General features: G+C 41.3%; 1 protein-coding gene across 1 annotated transcript in view; it reads right to left on the bottom strand.

The window, feature by feature from the left end:
• Positions 1–643: 643 nt before the first annotated feature.
• Fam117b (family with sequence similarity 117 member B) overlaps positions 644–18,904 on the bottom strand; it is a 72,066-nt gene continuing 53,805 nt past the window's right edge. Inside the window, exons 5-8 of the mRNA XM_021160544.3 lie at positions 16,295–16,438; positions 14,671–14,896; positions 11,120–11,240; positions 644–4,632 (exon numbers count right to left, since the gene is read on the bottom strand). Of these exons, the coding sequence (XP_021016203.1) occupies positions 4,314–4,632; positions 11,120–11,240; positions 14,671–14,896; positions 16,295–16,438 (810 nt within the window). The 3' untranslated portion in view covers positions 644–4,313. The remainder of the gene's footprint in view (positions 4,633–11,119; positions 11,241–14,670; positions 14,897–16,294; positions 16,439–18,904) is intronic.

The following is an 18,904-nucleotide window of genomic DNA, read 5'->3' as shown; positions in this document are numbered from 1 at the left end:
AAGTGAGAGGATCAAGCTCCTCTCATTTATTAAACAGGGCTCCTCCTAGGTGGTTACATGATAATCTTCACAGGGCTGATCTGGCCAGCTCTAGTCCATATAGACTCAACACCTGAGACCAAACAATCTTGCAATAATTTAAAAAACAAAAACAAAAAAACCTTCTCCAAAAATGGTTCTCCATTGTGCCATTGTGTTTAGACCTTCTTCTAGGAAAAGCCAACTGTTTCTTTAATCAAAACATTAAAAAATAAAAATAAAAAGCAGCCTTTCTCTGTTGCCAGATACACTCCAATTAGCAACAGCATCTATAGAGAGGCAGATTTGGTTATGGTCCTAGGTAATACAGAACACTCATTTCCCCAGCTTAATAATCTCTAACAAACAAGGGATTCATGGGTTACTTATGAATGAATACCTGTCAGTGTGCGTTTGTGTGTCCATGTCTGCTGTGTACTTATAAGGACAGGCTACACTCAGTTCTAAGGCAGTCAGGGGTGGCCAAGAACAGCCTTGTAGAGTGTATCTGTCTACCCACTTGTGAAAGAGAATAAACTATACATAAGCTACACAGGGTTAGAAATGCCTAAAAATAAGTGAACTTTGCAGTGACATTCATAAGAACACACAGAGGAAGAAAGACTCAAGAACACAGACTTTATTTGAACATAGAAGTTCTATTCCCTGTGACAAAGCAGTAAGTGCTCAGGTTCAGGGACACAGTCCACAACAATACTTAGCATCACTGGAAATGCTGTTTTTGGGGGAGAATTTTGTTATAACTTTAAAAAATTGCATTAAAAAATTTACATCAACAGAGACAAAGATGCATTGTTTAAAAAACATAAATTATATATCTCCAACAGGACTGTATAAACAAAATACTGTTCAGAGTCACTCTGCGGGGGTCACTAATGAAGGCAGAGTAACCAGAAACCTTAAAGTGCAGAGTTACGTATCTTGGCTTTATTTTGCAAATTCAGCATTTCCATTGGTCCAGTTTTGACACACCCCCACACCCAACATTAAGGAATGAATCTCAACTTTACAAATTTAGTAATGGCAATTTTACTTTAGTTTCCTTGAAAGAAAACCTTAGGATCTCAGTTCAAATCCCAGACAGAGAAAGCTCTCCATTGTGCCATTGTGTTTAGACCTTCTTCTAGGAAAAGCCAACTGTTTCTTTAATCAAAACATTAAAAAATAAAAATAAAAAGCAGCCTTTCTCTGTTGCCAGATACACTCCAATTAGCAACAGCATCTATAGAGAGGCATATTTGGTTATGGTCCTAGGTCTAAGTAAGAAACACTGTAAACAAAAATGAAGGATCTGGTATAGGAAAAAAAATTGACATTCATACCATATTTAACCAAAGAAAGCAAAACTAATAGTTTTTTAAACACAACTGCCCACAAACCAGTGATAAGTAACAGACTTACCGTGTCAGAAGCAATAAACCTGAGGTTTATCACTGCAGGGAGGAAACTGCTTGAGGGTCAAGTATAACTAAGATGGGCCAGGAACCAGGGAACAGCACCCTTAGCCAAAAAATACATGCCACCCACTTTTACTGCAATGGAACAAAAATTTTTTAATTAAAAATTTAAATTAGGAACTGGGGAAATAAGCCAGCGACACAGCACTTGCTCAGCATGCATGAGGCCCTGGGTTTGATCCCCAGCACTGGAAAAAAACTGTATTTGCATTGAAACTACTCTAGCGCTGTACAGTTTCTACAGAATGTCCTAATTATGGAGTGTGGCTTGTCAACGTAATCATGCCCACTCTACTAAGAGTAGACCCATTTTTAAAACCAAGCCCCTGGGAATTAAGAGTTAAATAAAACAGCTAGGTGGTTCTACGGTTAATATATGTTAAGACTGCAATAAAGCTCATATGCTTAAAAATAGCCCTTTGGCCCTGGCAGTTTAGAGTTTTCTTTTTGGACATAGACCTTTTTTGTTTTTCTTCAGATCTCAGGAATGTTTGGTCACCATATAATTCATTTATTTGCAAATTCACAATCTTCTTCCAGCCAAACCTCAAACTAAAGTTCTACTTCTAGGAGCAGATGCTGACCTGAAACCTGTCCCTCTCTGTGTTACTTCAAGGATAGATGTAAAGGCACAGAGATGTCAATCTGCCAAACAAGTATAACAGAAAAGGGAAAAATCTATTACAGAGTAAACTCTATTTGTAAATCGAGAGATGAGATGGTATAAGATAAAGGAAAAAGAACATCAATTAACAGCATTCAAGTGGGGAAAACCCACAGGATTAAAAAGAAGACAAGCACGGTGTGGTGGCACAAGCCCTTAATCCCAGCACTTGGGAGGGGCATCTGAGTGCCAGGACAGCCTGGTCTACATAGCAAGTTCCAGGCCAGACAGGGCTACATAATAAAAGCCATCTCAAAAACAAACAAAACAAGAACCCTTGCTTTTAAATGTCTCCTTCTCCTTTCAGATCAACTCAACAGACTGCCAGCTGCCTTTCTTCTGTACTTCTGATATTGGTAAAATGGTAAAGTCGAAAGGCCTGACAAGGCGAAAAATCAAGGTACAAAAAAAACCCTAAACTGAGAAACAAAACCCAACCACCAACCAAAAAGCCTACACTCCAAAACCCAAGGCCTTTACTGACTAAGAAGCTATGCTTTACTAATTCCCAGGAAGTTAAGATTTGGGTAAAAAAAAGTACCAAAATGTATCAGTCTTCCAAACCAAAAACTGATGGATTTTACTTAGATGTCTGAATTTATCCAATTAACCTAAATATCCTTCCTTAAAATTAAGCAGAGCCCATTTTTAAACTGTCTAGGCATTCTAAGGTGACAAACAGCTTGCCAAGAAGATGTACTGCTACCTCTTGGTTTCTCATGATGGAATGACTGGACCAGTGGATGGAATTTGCCTTCAAAATTGTGGCCCTCTCATGCAGGGTTTGCCATCTACCTGTTGTACGCAGCAGCATAAGTTAGAATGTATTAAAACAATGTTTACCAACACTGATGGAATTCATTTCTAAAGACCAGCTCCTTAATTTTATTATCACACACCTAGAAATTAAATACTGTCATGTGATACTGGCAATGGTTATCAGATGAGCTCGAATCCAAAACTGTATAGACTTTCCAAAGGTACCTGTTTTCTAAGCCCTAAGCCTCTTCTCTTTCCCCCAGTGTGTGGAATGTTGGAGAAGAAACTAGCAAGATCTGTAAGTAGCGAGTCACAGCGCCAACACATGAAGAAAAAGTCAGTTCTCAAGATTCTGCAGCTCCCGATTGCTACTCAAAGATCACACTCCTGGTAAACTACTAACCCTGACCAAATCCACAACACAACACCACCACGGAAGCAGAGGGGGATCCATGCACAGCCTTCTCAGGGTCTCTTGGGGCTATATGATACAGTGATGATCAAAGTCAGACTGACAGCGGTGAGGAAGGGCAATCACGGGACACACAGCTCACAGAAGACCAGAGAGCTCCATACTCCTAGCTAACAATCCACACTTGAGAGTTTCTTTTGGCTCACTGACTTTTAAAGCAACCTGTCTTCACACTGACTGACCACACGATGAAGTGTGGACAGGAATAGTGCAGAAAACAGCAGTTTACAAATACTTCACTCAAATCACAAACTGTTGACATCAAAAAAACATAAATCACATAATGTACAAATATTGCTTTTTATCTTTTTATATATACTTGGTTCAATGCATTACCTATCGATTCTTACTTGGGAGAAGAACAGTCATGAGATTGACATTGCTGGGGAAATGTCAACAATCCCTTTGGTCCCAAAGCTGAAAACAGCCGAGAAAAGCAATATCTAGAAAAAGGAAACAAGAAACAGAGGCCACCAAAGGATCATTGGAACATCTTGTTTGTTACTTTCAGAAAATGTGACATTGGTATTATAAAATAGTCGTTTTCATATAAAAGATGATTTTCTTGCAGCATCAATCACATCTCCCTTCAGAAATCATGTTTGCAGGGATCCGGTTTTGTATTTTGTTTTTAAACAAGTCTAATTTGAAACAAATGAAAATGTGATTTTTGTTCCTCCAAAAGTAAAGAAGAGACCTTTCAGGTTTCAGCTAGTGCTTCAAGGCCAAGTAGGTGAAGCACGTCGGTGGCCTTCATGCGCAGGGCAGAACACTCAGAGGACCACTAGTTCTTCCAGGAGCTTTGCTGTCACACCACTGGAAAGCCAAAGCACTTCACAGCCAACCAGGAGGACATGATACCATCACAGTCACGTGATCTGCAGGGTTCTTAACTCCCAGCACCCATTGCTTGAGCTGAGCCCTATCCTTCAGCTTCCTCAATGGGTTCTGGTGGTGCATGGAGGGAGGCGGATGGCAGGACTGTACTGGTTCCTCGAGATACCCGCTCTTGCTCTGTGTTTGTAGACAGGGAGGCCATAGAGATAGGCTGGAGCAAAGTGGTGGTCATGCCAGTGGTGACGGTCAGGCTGTGACCAGAGCCCTTGAGGGTAAGATCTGGTGTAGGGAGAAGTGGTTTGAGGATACTCACGAGGCAGAAAGCAGAGCCACTTTTAGGAATGAAATTCACCTTGTTTTTGTCAGGACAGTAAAAGGCTGGAATCTCATGAAGTTGTTTTGGCCTGCATACAAAACAGACAACCCACTCTTGTTAAGTCACTCAATACTGGAAATAAACTTATCATTAGAAAAAATAAGTCAATGAAAGATATATAAGGACAACTGAATCTATGTCAGAAATGCCAACTGTCTGACTCAGTGTTGTCAGGCACTCCCTTCAAGGGCCCTGTCACTAAGCAGAGGTCAGGCTGACACCACTTCATTTAATAGGATCTAAGATAGCCAATAGGAATATGGATTTCCTAAAGCAAAAGAAAATCCACATGCACAGAGACAAATATGTTTCCAACATGATTTTTTATGAAGGGAGAAGACAAAACAATGGACTATATAAATCGCCTGGTTCTGTTTTTGCTAAATTCCACCCTACAGGACTAAGCCCTGACAAGCAAAGGATTTCTTTTCATGTATTCTTTACATGTTTGTTTTGGGTTTTGTTTTCTTTTTTGCTATGTTTTGTTTTGTTCAAGAAAGGTTCTTACTATTCAGCCTTGGCTGTCCTGAGCTTGCTATGTACCCCAGGCTGACTTTGAACTCTCTGAGATCCACCTGCCTCTGCCCCTACGGTACCCAGTTTAAACTAAAACATGCGCTTCCACATCCAGCTTTATCGAGTATAAGTAAACATTTCTATATCAATTATAGAGATTTTCAGAGAAATGAAAGGTAAATGTGAAAGCAAAATAATGGAAAACTTGTTGGGTTGCTTTAGTTTTTCTGTGATGGAGGGAATGGAAACCTGAGCAGACTTTGGCCAGCTCCAGTGTACTGAGCATGGTCTGGCAGGCCTTGCCTTTCTTTCTAGCCCATTTTCCTCCATTGAGAGTATATTCCTAAAGCTAGCCACCCAGGTCTTTCCCTTATTTGGCCACTTCCTCCTCTTGAAGCTGACTATCAAGGTGTAGCAAGCAAAAGCCTCCTCTGGCTCACTTAATTAATATGCTCAATTACAAAGAAATACCTCATCCTACTTTGGGGTTTCCCTTGAACTTGTGTAAACTGCTGTCCCCTCTCTATCCAGAGACAGTCCTTCTCCTCCAGGACAACCACCCCTTCTCCCTCGTTTTCTTCCTCTCTCCCTCGTCCTCTACCTTCTGTATCTTATTCTTTACTCTCTAAAATTGCTGAGAACTTGGTCTTGGGGTCCTGAGCTGATTCTTTTCCTTACAGAACCCACCCAGGAATTTTAACCACCAAGTTATAATTTAGTCTTCTAAGTTTTTTCCAAAGCAAACTTCTTCCCTGTTGCCAAAACCTTCCAAAATTATCCCAAAACATTTTTTGTTCTTAATGGTATTCCATGAAAATTTAAAAATTACAAATAACATAGGAATGTCACAAAATTAAAATAAAATCAAGGTGAGAAGACAACTTCGATGAAAAAAAACCCTGTTATCAGATGATAAAAATATTGTTTTCCTCTGCAAGATGGATATAGGTGATTGTTGCCAAGCTCAGAAGTTGAGTTCAACTCCTAGAATCCAAATGGCAGAGGAGAGCCAACTTCCCTAGCCGTCCTCTGGTCTCCACGCACTGCGGCACACTCACCCACGCACCTGCACGCTTGCACACTGTGTATATAGAATCAATCATTGGTCATTCACATCTCTCCCAAAGACAACTGAGTTTAGTAAAGATGTCAGTGTGCCCAGCTGCAGAAGATTCTAAGAACAAAGTTCAAACCCTCTACAAGCAGACATGACACTAAAGAGTTCTTGGGAGGGGAGGCTCTACAGACAAACCCATTTCAATATAATCAGTTTCCTTTATAATCTGATATGATTTATGAATTTAAAATGTTACTTAGACAAGGGAACCCATATCTTGACTGAAAGACTGTACCTAGCACAGGTGACCTGCAGGAGAGTCTGACAAACATGGTAAATAAGGTTTGTAAAGGTTTAGAGGCAACATGGGGGAGAGCTAACCTGTGATAGAGCCAAAAATCTGAAAAAAGGAAGGTCTCCTCAAACCTGTGAGCCAGCTTTAAAGGAGTAAATAGCGGACTTGGTGACGGGGCTCCAACAATATGTGTGTTCCTAACGATGCGGGGTACAGACTCCACTGACTGGCACTGAACACCCCAAAGACTGCAGTACAGCCAAAGAACAGAGGAAAACACAGCATTTATTTAAATCAATGGAAAGAACAGGTCAAGTACTGGCAGTATCTCTCACAAATGTTTCTGGGTGTTTTATGAAAAGAATCATACTCAATTTTTTCTAGACTCTCACTTATAAGAAAGTCAATGTTAACCTCTCTATAATAAAATAATGTTTAAATTTGAAGACAGGTTTATTAGAGATGTTAAATTTTTATACCTCCATCTAGATAAAGACTTTTTTTTTAACCTTGAACTTCTGATCTTTCTGCCTCCCAGTGAGTACTGGGATTACAGATGAGGCTTACCATGCCTGTCTTGCGGGGTGCGGAGACTTACACCCAGGGCTTCCTTCACACTTGGCAAGCATCCTACTAAGCTATATCCCTATCACAAAGGACTAGGTTTGTCATTAATTTATTTGCCTGATGTCACCCTATTTAAAATTATTTGACAGGGCTAGGGATATTTGTGCTGTGTCTAGTTTAAAAGAAATAAATGGCTTAAGATATATGGCTCCCAGAATGAAGCTTGCATTTCCAAACTACAAAAAGTAAAAAAAAAAAGAAGAAGAAGAAGAAGAAGAAGGAGGAGGAGGAGGAGGAGGAGGAGGAGGAGGAGGAGGAGGAGGAGGAGGGGATTTGAAAGGGGAGGGGCAGTGCTGAGGAGCATTTTTTAAATGACAGAAATGTAAAAGCCATCATGGAAATGGTAATCAAAAATACACTGAGATTCTATTTGACTCTAGTCAGAATGCTCATTCTCAAGAAAACAAATAATGCTGACCAAGAGAGTAGACCCTGCATGACTACAGAGGAATGGTGAGGAAGTAAATTAATGTAGCCATAATCGATTATTGTGCTGTACTGCTTCTGGGTACATACATTACTGTCTAAGCATGATCTGAACAAAGATGACACCAGCAAGCATGCTTAAGTGCACAGGGAGACCATAAGACGTCTAGGCAATTAAGGAGGCTCAGAGCAGGAAAAATCACAGGGAAGAGCTCACAGACTGGTTATCTGACATCAAATGGTCAGCCTTGAAAGCATACATATAGACAGGTATATATTCACTGAGCAGGTTGTATTTAGGAATATATAAATTAAAGAAGAGATATATGGGAGTGTTTAGAGGGAGGGAAGGGGGAAGATGATATAATTATATTATCTCAAAAGTAAAATACAAAAATTTTTTTTTTTGGTTTTTTGTGACAGGGTTTCTCTGTATAGCCCTGGCTGTCCTGGAACTCACTTTGTAGACCAGGCTGGCCTCGAACTCAGAAATCCACCTGCCTCTGCCTCCCAAGTGCTGGGATTAAAGGCATGCGCCACCACCGCCCGGCTCAAAAATTTTTTTAAAAAGAACTCATGAAAATTCAGAAGCTAAAGATCCTTCCAAAGTGTCGTTCAAGAATCTCATGTATCACTGGATTATCAGGAGACACTGAGAGAACAATTGTTGCTACTTTTATAATAAGAATGACCAAGCAAGCAAACAAAACAACCCAAGTAACTGTTTGAACTGATATTGATCACCCCACCCCCAAGAATACAGTGTGATGGGCACAGTTACGACACCACAGAGTCCTGAGTGATCTCTCCAACTTAACAGAACACATGACAGACACTAATCCATATATCAAATATTAAAAATCCTCTTTAAAGAGAAACACAACCATCTGTATGCACTTAAACATATTCTAACTGCCAATAAATAAAATAAGAGGTCAACTCAAAGATGGTGCATTTAGGGGCTAGAGAGATGGCTCAGAGGTTAAGAAACTGCTCTTCCAGAGGTGCTGAGTTCAATTCCCAGCAACCACATGGTGGCTCACAACCATCTGTAATGGGATCTGATGCCCTCTTCTGGTGTGTCTGAAGACAGCCATAGTGTATTCACATACACTAGATAGATAGATAGATAGATAGATAGATAGATAGATAGATAGATCTTAAAAAAAAAAAAAAAAAAGATGCTACATTTAGCCCAACTGAGTTTTTACAACGACCCCACTTTAAAAGAAAAGGTCTGTGATGGTCTGAGTAAGAATGGTTCCCCAGGCTCATATATTTGAATATGTAGTCGTCAAAGACTGGAACTCTGACAGTATTACAACGAATTAGGAGTTGTGGCCTGTTGGGACAGACACTGGGGGTGGGGGCTTTGAGATTTCAAAACCCCACACCCAGTTCAGTGTTTCTCTCTGTCTCTCTCTTGGTCTGTAGATCAGGATGTAGCTCTCAGCTACTGCTCTAGGTCTATGTGGGCCACCATACTCTACAATGATAATAGACTAAACATCTGGAACTGTAAGCCAGCCCCTCATTTAATGCTTTAGGTCATGGTGTCTCTTTACAGCAATGTAACTGTAACCAAGACAAGGTCTAAGCCAGTATTTTTCAAGTTGAGCATAAAGTCATCTAAGGAACTTGGTAAAGATTTGTAACTCATCCTATCTCCATACACTGATTCACTAGACCTGGAGTAGGTAGAAGCTACAATTTTGGTAAATTCCCAGGTGACTATGATGCAGAGGCCAACAACAAATCTGGAAAAGCTCTGGTCCTCAGCAGCCAGTTAAATTCATAGCCAATATGGTAAAAACAAAACAAACCAAAAAAACCCCTACAACAAGCTGCTAAAACAGGTTCCAAATGTTATATAGAAATAAATAGGTACCAACCGCCTGTGTTTTCTAGTGTAGAAGCTACACCCATTCAGAGACCACATGCTTTGTGCAGCAGGGTTACTCAGAACTTAAATCATCAACAGGAGGGTCCTTTGGACAGAAACCAAAGGAAGCATGTTTCAGCTCACTCCAAGATGTTCATGAAAAGATAAAGACAAACTAAATGAAATGGAAGATGGACTATCTCCATAGGTTATTTCAGGTTTCACAGTAAGAAAAACAACAAAAACAATACATGGTGTGTGGTGATGTACACCTTTAACTCCAGCATTGGGAGAGGCAGAGGCAGATGGATTTCTGTGAGTTCAAAGCCAGCAGGAGCTACACAGTGAGACCATGTCTCAAAAAAAAAGGGGGGGAGGGGGTAAGGATAAGGGATGGGAAGCAAAAAGGAGCCAGAGGCAAAGCTCAGTGGTAGACGGCTTGCCAGACATACTGAAGACCTGAGCTTGATCCCCAGTGCAACAAATACATCAAGAGTCGGGGTTGGAGGTGGAAGGGAGGTTCTTAGACTTGCTATCTAAGGTTAAGGTCTAAATACTATCATCATATCCCAATGTTCATCACTACTTTCCCCACCCTCATATATACTTATAATCCTGGAAGCCACCACTCGCAAAACGAGGAGACACTGTTAATGAAAACCCTACATTCTTTCTAAGCAAAGTTTGAGCTTTAAATCAGACACTAGAAACTGGAAAATAAGGAGTCAAATAACAAGAGCTGCTAGTTTAAAATTCTGCTTGTTGGGGGGCTGGGTGGCTAAGCCATTATGAATAATGGCTGTTGTTACCTATCAGTACCGATGTGCTGGTTCACAACTTTCTGAAACTCCAGCCCCATAGGATCCACTCTTTTCCTTCTGGCCTCTATGGGCACCTGACACCCAAGTGGTGCAGACATAACACTCATATACATAAAAAATAATTAATAAAAATAAGAAAAATTCTGCTTCTAGGAACTGGAAGAACAACCCATGGGTAGAGTGTTTATGTAGCATGTGTGAAGGAAGCCCTGGGGTCAATTCCCTTGGTACCACACAGACTAAATCTACCACTTCTTAAATTATCTTCTCAAAGTAGTATGGCTAAGCCTAAAGTGTACTGGAATTTTTGAAATATGAAATCATTGGAGACCAAAAAAAAGGGAGCAAAACCTGAGGATTATCAGGTCTTTGAAAAAAGAACCACTATGGGTAAATATGTGCTTCACCTTAAATAAACAGATGCTGCATCTCCTTTGACTACAGATGTGACAACAGCCACAGAATATGCTCTAGGAGGCTAGGCAGATGGCTTAACCAAGCCAGCAACCTGAGCTCGCCCTCAGGACCCACGGGTCAGAGAGAACTCCCACTCCCACAAATTATCCTTTGATCTCTGCAGAAACATATGCACATTCTCTCTCTCTCTCTCTCTCTCTCTCTCTCTCTCTCTCTCTCTCTCTCTCGCGCACACACACACACACATTTTTTAATTGGGACGGCTGAAGAAATGAGAATAATTGGATGTTAGTGGACATTAAGTATCATTCTGGAGTAAGATAATAATACATAGTTTGTTGGAATTCCAGGGCAAACACTGGAAAAACTAACAATTGTGAATCTGAGTGGGAGATATGCAAGTAATCAGTGCACTGCCCTTTCAAGTCATTTGAAAATTCTAATGTAAAAAGTGTGTTTATGTGGGGTACTTACGAGCATTCCTCAAAGACTTTGACCCTTTCACAGCCCTCTGGAGGTTCCCTTTTAAACATGTAACTGTTATTAGGTTTTGGTGAGGTTGCATATTTTGGCAAAGGAGAATTGTTTCCATTCTCTGTAAGAAATGACATTGGATTACTAAAAACACTATTATAAAATGCATCAAAACACTATAATCAATATTCTTGAACTTCTGCAGAGAAGTACTCAAAGACAGGCAGAGTGATTTCTTCACTAACACTCCAACAGCTAAGATATTGCTGGCTTAAAAAAAAAATTAAACTTGCATGTAAATGTAAAAATAAATTATCAGTTTTGTTTCTTTTCTACTTAGAAGTATCTACTGAGTCCTGGAGCACTGACTCCTCAGAGTGCACACACACCAATCTGGCTACCTTGTATCTATGTACGCCTCAAATACTCTCAGCATGTATTTTCCCAGCACATGTATCTGAAACAGTTCTTCACTGGCTGCTTGCTATTGACCCTTGGCCTGCCCTGTATCTCTGCCAGTGTCTTCTTGATGCTTCTCTGCTTGGTCTCTGCTTTAGGTCAAAGATGCTATACATATCAACACTTCCTTCTGACCACAAGCTTCCATAACCAACAAGAAATAAATTCTACTATTTTTCCAAAATTCTCTCTAAACTTACCTCAAAAGTTTCAAAACATTTTCCAAATGCACCCTATCAGAGGTAGGGACCATTTCATTACTCTGACAGTCAGGTCCAGTGTTGATGTACTCAGTTCATACTAGAGTAATTTAAATTTCTTTGTATGTTATGCAACTGTTCTAAAATTTTCAATCTGTCTCTAAACTATAAATTCCTTAACAAAAGTGGTGCTATGACCCTATTTTTTAATAAAAGAAATTCACAGAAGTCATCAGTCATTCCTTTCTAGAAATCAAAAGTACCAGTAAACAAAATTATGGAATTCATACAAAGAGGTAGAGCTGACAGGATGAGAAAACCAAGGGGAAATTTTTGACAGCTATTTTCAATCCAACCTAGAATCTAACAATTTTTTTATGCACTTACCCACTTATGCAAAGCAGCATTCTCAGCACTGACAATTATACACCCTAAATGCCAGTCAACTCACAAAACCTCTGGGGATGCTATAAATTATCCTCAGTAGAAGAGTCAGCAAGACTAAATTCTCTGAGTGCATCTGTGGGTATGTATGGACATCAACATGGATACCTGGGACCGAAGCTCAGGTCCTCGTGCTTGTATACTAGGCGTTTTACCCATTCAGTCATCTTCTTGGCCTCAAGATTTATTTTTATCTTCAATTGGGTGTCTATGGTGTGTGCGCTCACACCCAAGCATACATAGGTGGAGGCCAGAGGGTGTCAAATGCCCCCCCACCCCCACTGAGCACCACCTTCCTTTGAAAAGTGTTTTGAGACAGGATCTAGCTCTGCAGCCCTGACTGGCCTTGGATTCACAGATCAGCCTGCATCTGCAGTGCTGGGATTATCTTTTTCTTTTCTTTTCGGTTTTTCGAGACAGGGTTTCTCTGTGTAGCCCTGGCTATCCTGGAACTCACTTTGTAGACCAGGCTGGCCTTGAACTCAGAAATCCACCTGCCTCTGCCTCCTGAGTGCTGGGATTAAAGGCGTGTGCCACCATGCCCGGCTTTGGGATATCTTTTTAAATAGCTTTACTTATTATTAGAGTGTAGGTGTGCGTGCCACAGCACCCACATGAAAACAGAGGACACCTGTGTGGAGTTGGTTTTCTTTCAGTGTGACTCGGAGTTTGAACTTCAGTTGTCAGTCTTGCGTGGCAATAGCTTTTACTTGCCGAACTATCCTGCCTCATTTGAGATGGGATCTCTCACTGGACCTGAAGCTTGCCATGTTGGCGTGACTGGCAGGCAGGTGAGTCCCTCCAGTGCAGGGGCTATAGACACACCATACTCTGCTCTTCTGCATGGGTGGAGGTCACAAACACAGCAATCTGTGATTTACCATCAGCTCACATTTGATTGCTACATCTCTTCCATATACCTATGCATTGTTATTTCAGGGAAAGGGTCCTAACTAAGCCCTAAGTCAAAGTTCTGCTCTTGCCAGATTCAAATGCTGAGGTGCCTGGGAGAGGCAGCCAGTCAGAATGGCATGCAAGAGGTTTTCAATACACTTCTTCTGAACTGAGCTGGACAACTTACAGACAACTGTTACAGCATTGTTTTCAAGTACATATAAAAACTATGATTAAACAGTCAGCTATTGGATGGATCACAGGGCCCCCAATGGAGGAGCTAGGGAAAGTACCCAAGGAACTAAAGGGAACTGCAACCCTATAGGGGGAACAACATTATGAACTAACCAGTACCCCAGAGCTCTTGACTCTAGCTGCATATGTATCAAAAGATGGCCTAGTCGGCCATCAATGGAAAGAGAGGCCCATTGGACTTGCAAACTTTATATGCCCCAGTACAGGGGAACGCCAGGGCCAAAAAGTGGGAGTGGGTGGGTAGGGGAGTCGGGGGGAGAGTATGGGGAACTTTTGGGATAGCATTGGAAATGTAAATGAGGAAAATACCTAATAAAAATATTAAAAAAAAAAAACTATGATTAAGCTAACAGAATGTATTGCTCTGAAATAGGCCCATAAAAATAATCATATTTCTTTTCAAAGGTAAGATTTTATACTTAATTATTTGTAATATTTAGGCTAGTTCTTATTGTATCTCCAACCTTTAAAAATTTTGTTTTGAAAATTTATCACGTGTATGTGTGCGCCCATTTGTATGTGCACTGACATGTATGAAGAACCTGTAGAAACCAGAAGAGTCCCCTATAACTAGAATTATAGATGGATGTGAAGCACCTGATGTGGGTTGGTGCTGGGAACTGAATCATGGTCCTTTGCAATATTAACAAGTTCTCTTAACCACTGGACTACCTTCCAGCCCCACTACCCCCATCTTGACTTTGCTTTAAACACTCATTTAGATTTGAGATAAATCAAGTTAATCCTTGTTAGAAGTATCCTCAACAGCATTAAGTTGAAGGCTTCACATTTCATTAAGAATTATTAAGGCAATAAATTCCCAATGGGGAAAAAGATTGAAAACAAAGCACTTTTCAGGGAAATATTCAGTTAGTCCAGGGCTTCTCAGCCTGCGGACTCAGAACTTTTTGGCAAATCTGTATCTCCAAAAAATTTACATTATGATTAGCACTCAATTGTGAAGTAGATAATTTCATGGTTGGGCCTGACTACAACATGAGGAACTGTTTTATAGGGTTAGAGCGTTAGGAAAGTTGAGAACCACTGCATTAGTCACTCATAAGGTAGCTATATCCACCACAAATGCTGGAAAATAAAAAATACATATAAAAGCCTACACACCCACTTAACTCAAGCACCATCAGAGCCCCTTGGCAAAGCTGCGCTGTGCTCCAGTTATTCTGACCCGGTGCCCTCCCTCATTCCTCCAACACGTGGGATCCCAGGGAAAAGGAACAGGACAAAAGATCAAACAGGAGGTATGCCATTAGCTCTGGACGAAGCTCCGACCTACTGTACCTTTATCTCTGGGATCCGCAAGCAGGTCATCAGCTGAACAGGGACTCTCCTCACTGCCTTCATTAGAGATGGTGAGGAAGGATGTCGGGGACACAGACTGAGAGCGGCTGCTGTTGTTGCTTCCCTTGTCTGCACCCCCAGGGGTCTGTGTGTCAATGCTTCGTGTGCTGCTGCTTCTCTGTGCGAGGGGCGGAGGCGCACGATGACCATCTGGAATATCTTGTGGCTGTTACAAAATTTTAAAAATAGATGTTTATACCACTGATTCTGAAATTTACTAGCAGTATATCCAGTGTCCACATTCCTCTGTGGCCAGAAACTCACAAATCAAATTCTAAGCTTGGCATGGTGCCACAAATCTGTACTCCTAGCTTTGGGAGGCTGAAACAGGAGGATTCTGATTTCTAGAGGAGCTGGGCTACACTGCAAAACCCCATTTCAAAAACAAGCAAGCATCCATCCTTCTACCGTTACTGGGCCTTCCTGTTGCTCATTAGGGACACCCACACCTAACCTCAGTGAGCATCACTTTCTGGGAAGGATTTGTCTTCTCAGGGCAGGGCACACTGGAGGGTCAGGCACACTGGAGGGTCAACATCTGCTGACTAAATGTACTGCCCTGAATATCATGTACTGTTGTTTCTAAAAGTATACAAAGGATTATCACAGTATAGGAGAAGCTTGGTGGGCCACAGGTCCCTAAGAGAGCAAAGGTGCTTGCTAACCAGTGACACAGGAGGCCCTTCATTCCTGGGCCTTCCTGCCCATTCTTCTTCTAAGCTGTTTTTTTTTTTCAAAGAACCCTTCCTGTGAGTGAAAGGTTAATCACAGCAGATCTAAATAGAGGGTGAAATCAAGGAGACATTTATGAAAGCTTGTGTGGCTCACATAGCAGACAAGCCAGCTCCCTCTACAACTCTGACTGACTTAGCTTTAATTAGTCAGGGAAAGTATACTCCATTTTATAAAATGGAGAACAGGGATGGGAGAGCTGTATATTTTCAAAGCTAAACCAAGTTTTGTCTTTTGTTTGAGAAAGGATTTCAGTTATATAAGCCAGCCTTATCAAACTGGAGGAGATGTGGAATGACTGGGCGTACAGGCCAGCACCACACCCAGCTGCCTTCACCTCCAGGGAGAAAATCCCACACACCTGTAGAGGATTTCTCCAAACAAATCCCCTCAGCACTCAAGAACTAATGCTGAGATAAAAGTACTCTGGGCCACAAAGCTCATTTTTCATGCAGATGTCAGTCAAGTCAAACCAAGCAGCCTACAAAAGTGGGGGGCAGACACCCCTTAGAAACAATTTGCTGGTCTAACTGCCCCACCCTCCACAGAACTAACTCCAACTTGTTGCAGGGAGTTAAAGCAAAATGAGTATTGCTACAAATGAAAACCAGTTTCTGCTAGAGGACCTGAACTAAGGTTGGGCCCATTCATTCTGTGAAATGAAATTAAAATTCTTCAATCCCTTTCACGGTCAAAGGCTTTTATTTTTATTTATTTTAAAAAGTCAAATTTTCATTCTCTCACTAAGAAATGTAAATACAGCCAACTGAATGTGGCGTTTCAGAGCTCTGGAGCTCACAGCAAGCCTGCACTGAGGGTGGAGGCTACTTACAATCAGCTGCTCTTCCTTCTCCCCCGTCTCTTTAATTATGATCTCAATCTCCTGATTCAGCCCTTCCACACTGTTCCGGAACCGAGAACCAGACGACTTGGTGATGGGGCCAGCGGGAATGAGCGTGCTCTTTGGAGCAGGAGCCTTATGAGGTGAAGAGGGAGAAGAGAAGTTTTCAAGGTGGCATAGCCCAAACACAAATCCAAAGGACTTCAACAACTTGAGAGCAACCAAATCTGCATCTTAGGTTATATGAAATGTAGTTTAGAGCTCAAAGCCCGACAGTCAAGACCGACTCAGAAATGTACCAACAGCTGTCACAGACTAGAGGTCCTTAAGAGAACCCAGGAACAGCAACCTCAGATATGCTTTCACAAGGCCAGTGAGGTGGCTGAGCAAGGTGCCTGTCACCAAGCCTGACAATGGAGTTCAACAGACAGGATTCATATGGTAGAACCCACTGCATAACTGCAGAAAACTTTCCTGTAATATTCATTGTATGTATACCACTACATACATACTTAATATGTTCACCTCTGAAAACAAAAATATAAAATGTGTTTGTTTGGGTTTTTTTTGGAAATCCATCTTTGATTTTTCTCTTACCCAAAGTGTTTTCATTGTCACAGTATTACTTTTTTAAAGTGACAGATTAAATAATTATAGAATATTAATTGTCCTCCTAACAAGATGCTCAAAATAAAATACAAAGCAGGTCTTATGAGGGTATTGCTAATGGCAATGGTCTGGGATCTATGGCCACCTCATTCATTCACCTGCAAGAGGTGGCAAAGAAACAAAAGCTCACGCATCTGCAGGCACTGAGCTCCAGCTTTAAAACTCAATGGGTAACTCTACCGTCTGACTCAAACTTAGAATGAAGCTTTATCTCTTCTTTGACTTCTGCGCATCTTTAACATAAGCAAACAAGCAAAACAAAAACACAGCAAACACAGTACAAGTATCCTTGGGAAGAAACAGGAAATCTGTGAGAAAGAAGCCGAAGGGAATTTACTTTCAAGCAGCTCCTGGCTGTTGTGAGTGTACAGCTCTCACTCCTAAGGCAGGGCTCAGCATCCTACCTCCTGGGCAGGTAGCTTCCTTCACATGTACGGAACGGCTCAGTATTCTAATTCATGGTTTTGAAAGGGGGTAAGCACCCCTGGCCCTATTCTGCCCATAATGGACACACTGTTTCTTAACTAGTCTTTCCTAATTCTTTTTAAAAGTATGTCCTTATGATTCTTTTAAAAGATTTATTTATTTTATGTGAGTACACTGTCAATGTCTTCAGACACATCAGAAAAGGGCATCGGATCCCTTTTGGTTGTAAGCCACCATGTAGTTGCTGGGAATTGAACTCAGGACCTCTCCAGCCCTGTCTTTCCTAATTTTAACCCCTCTGTTCACACATCTTTTCACATACTCCCAAGCTTCTCCAATGTTATTTGTTTTTAATTTCTATTTTTTTAAAATGTGTTATTTTTTTCTTTTTTTTTTATGTGTATGTGTGTTTTGTCTGCATGTATGTGGTACACGTACATGCAGAGTCCACACAGGCCAGAAGAGGGCATCAGGAACTGGAGTTAACAGCTGAAAACTGCCATTTGGGTTCTGGGAGCTGAACCTAGTTCCTCTGGAAGATCAGCCAGTGCTGTTAACCACTGAGCCATGTCTCCAGCCCCCAAATATCTTACAGTTATGTCCGACAAGTGGGTTTGTGTTGTTTCTGGTATTGGGTTATGTCTTTTGGGGGGGGGGGAGACGGGGTAGGAGCATCAACCGCCAGGGTTAACTCAAGTAGGAGTAAAGTTCATGACACTCCTTCCTCAGCATCTTGAGTGCTAAGATTAGAAGCCTATGTCACCATCACTTTCATCTATAGATGGAAGACTTGTAGGTGACATTCTCTCATTGACAAGAACAGAGCCCACCTTCCTCACTTTTCTCACCAACCCCAGTAGTAACAGGGCTGGCAAGCAGCACATGCTACGTTTCTATTCATTCCTCTCTTCATTGCTTGCCTTCTCCACTCTCCTACCTCAACCCCAACCTCCCTCCCCGGCCCTCACTTCCTAATTCTTCAAAGAGATATTTATTTATTTGTGCATGTCTGTTTATGTGAGTGTGTGCCTGCAGATGCTCTTAACCACTGAGCCATGTCTCTAGCCCTGTCACTGAACTCGGGTCCTATTTGTAACTGCAATGAGGCAGGATGAAAGCTAGTCACTGGAGCTGGCTACCTACTGTTTGTCTTAGGATTCCTAAGGACTTCCACTAACTCCTAGAAAGTTTTTATCCACATTACTTCCCTAATTTCTTCCCAACAAATGTAAAGTTCCAACATAAGATCAAGCAAAAGTTGTTCGTTTTTTTTAAAAAAAAATTTAGTTTTATAATTTGTAAAATTAAGTGTATAGTCCACTGTGAGTGCAGACACCAGAATTCAGAGAGGTGTCATATCCTTTGGAGCTGGAGTTACAGGGAGTTATGAGTCACCTGATATGGATGTTAAGGAACTGAACTCGGATCCTCTGGAAGGACAGCAAGTGCTCTTAACCACTGAGCCATCCTTCCAGCCCCAAATAAAGTTGTAAAAGCTATAGGTAC

Source organism: Mus caroli, unplaced genomic scaffold (genome assembly GCF_978045245.1).
Source record: "Mus caroli unplaced genomic scaffold, Mus_caroli_1 scaffold_1, whole genome shotgun sequence".
In the NCBI taxonomy this organism is placed as follows: domain Eukaryota; kingdom Metazoa; phylum Chordata; class Mammalia; order Rodentia; family Muridae; genus Mus; species Mus caroli.
This window is presented reverse-complemented; position numbering and strand designations above follow the sequence as displayed.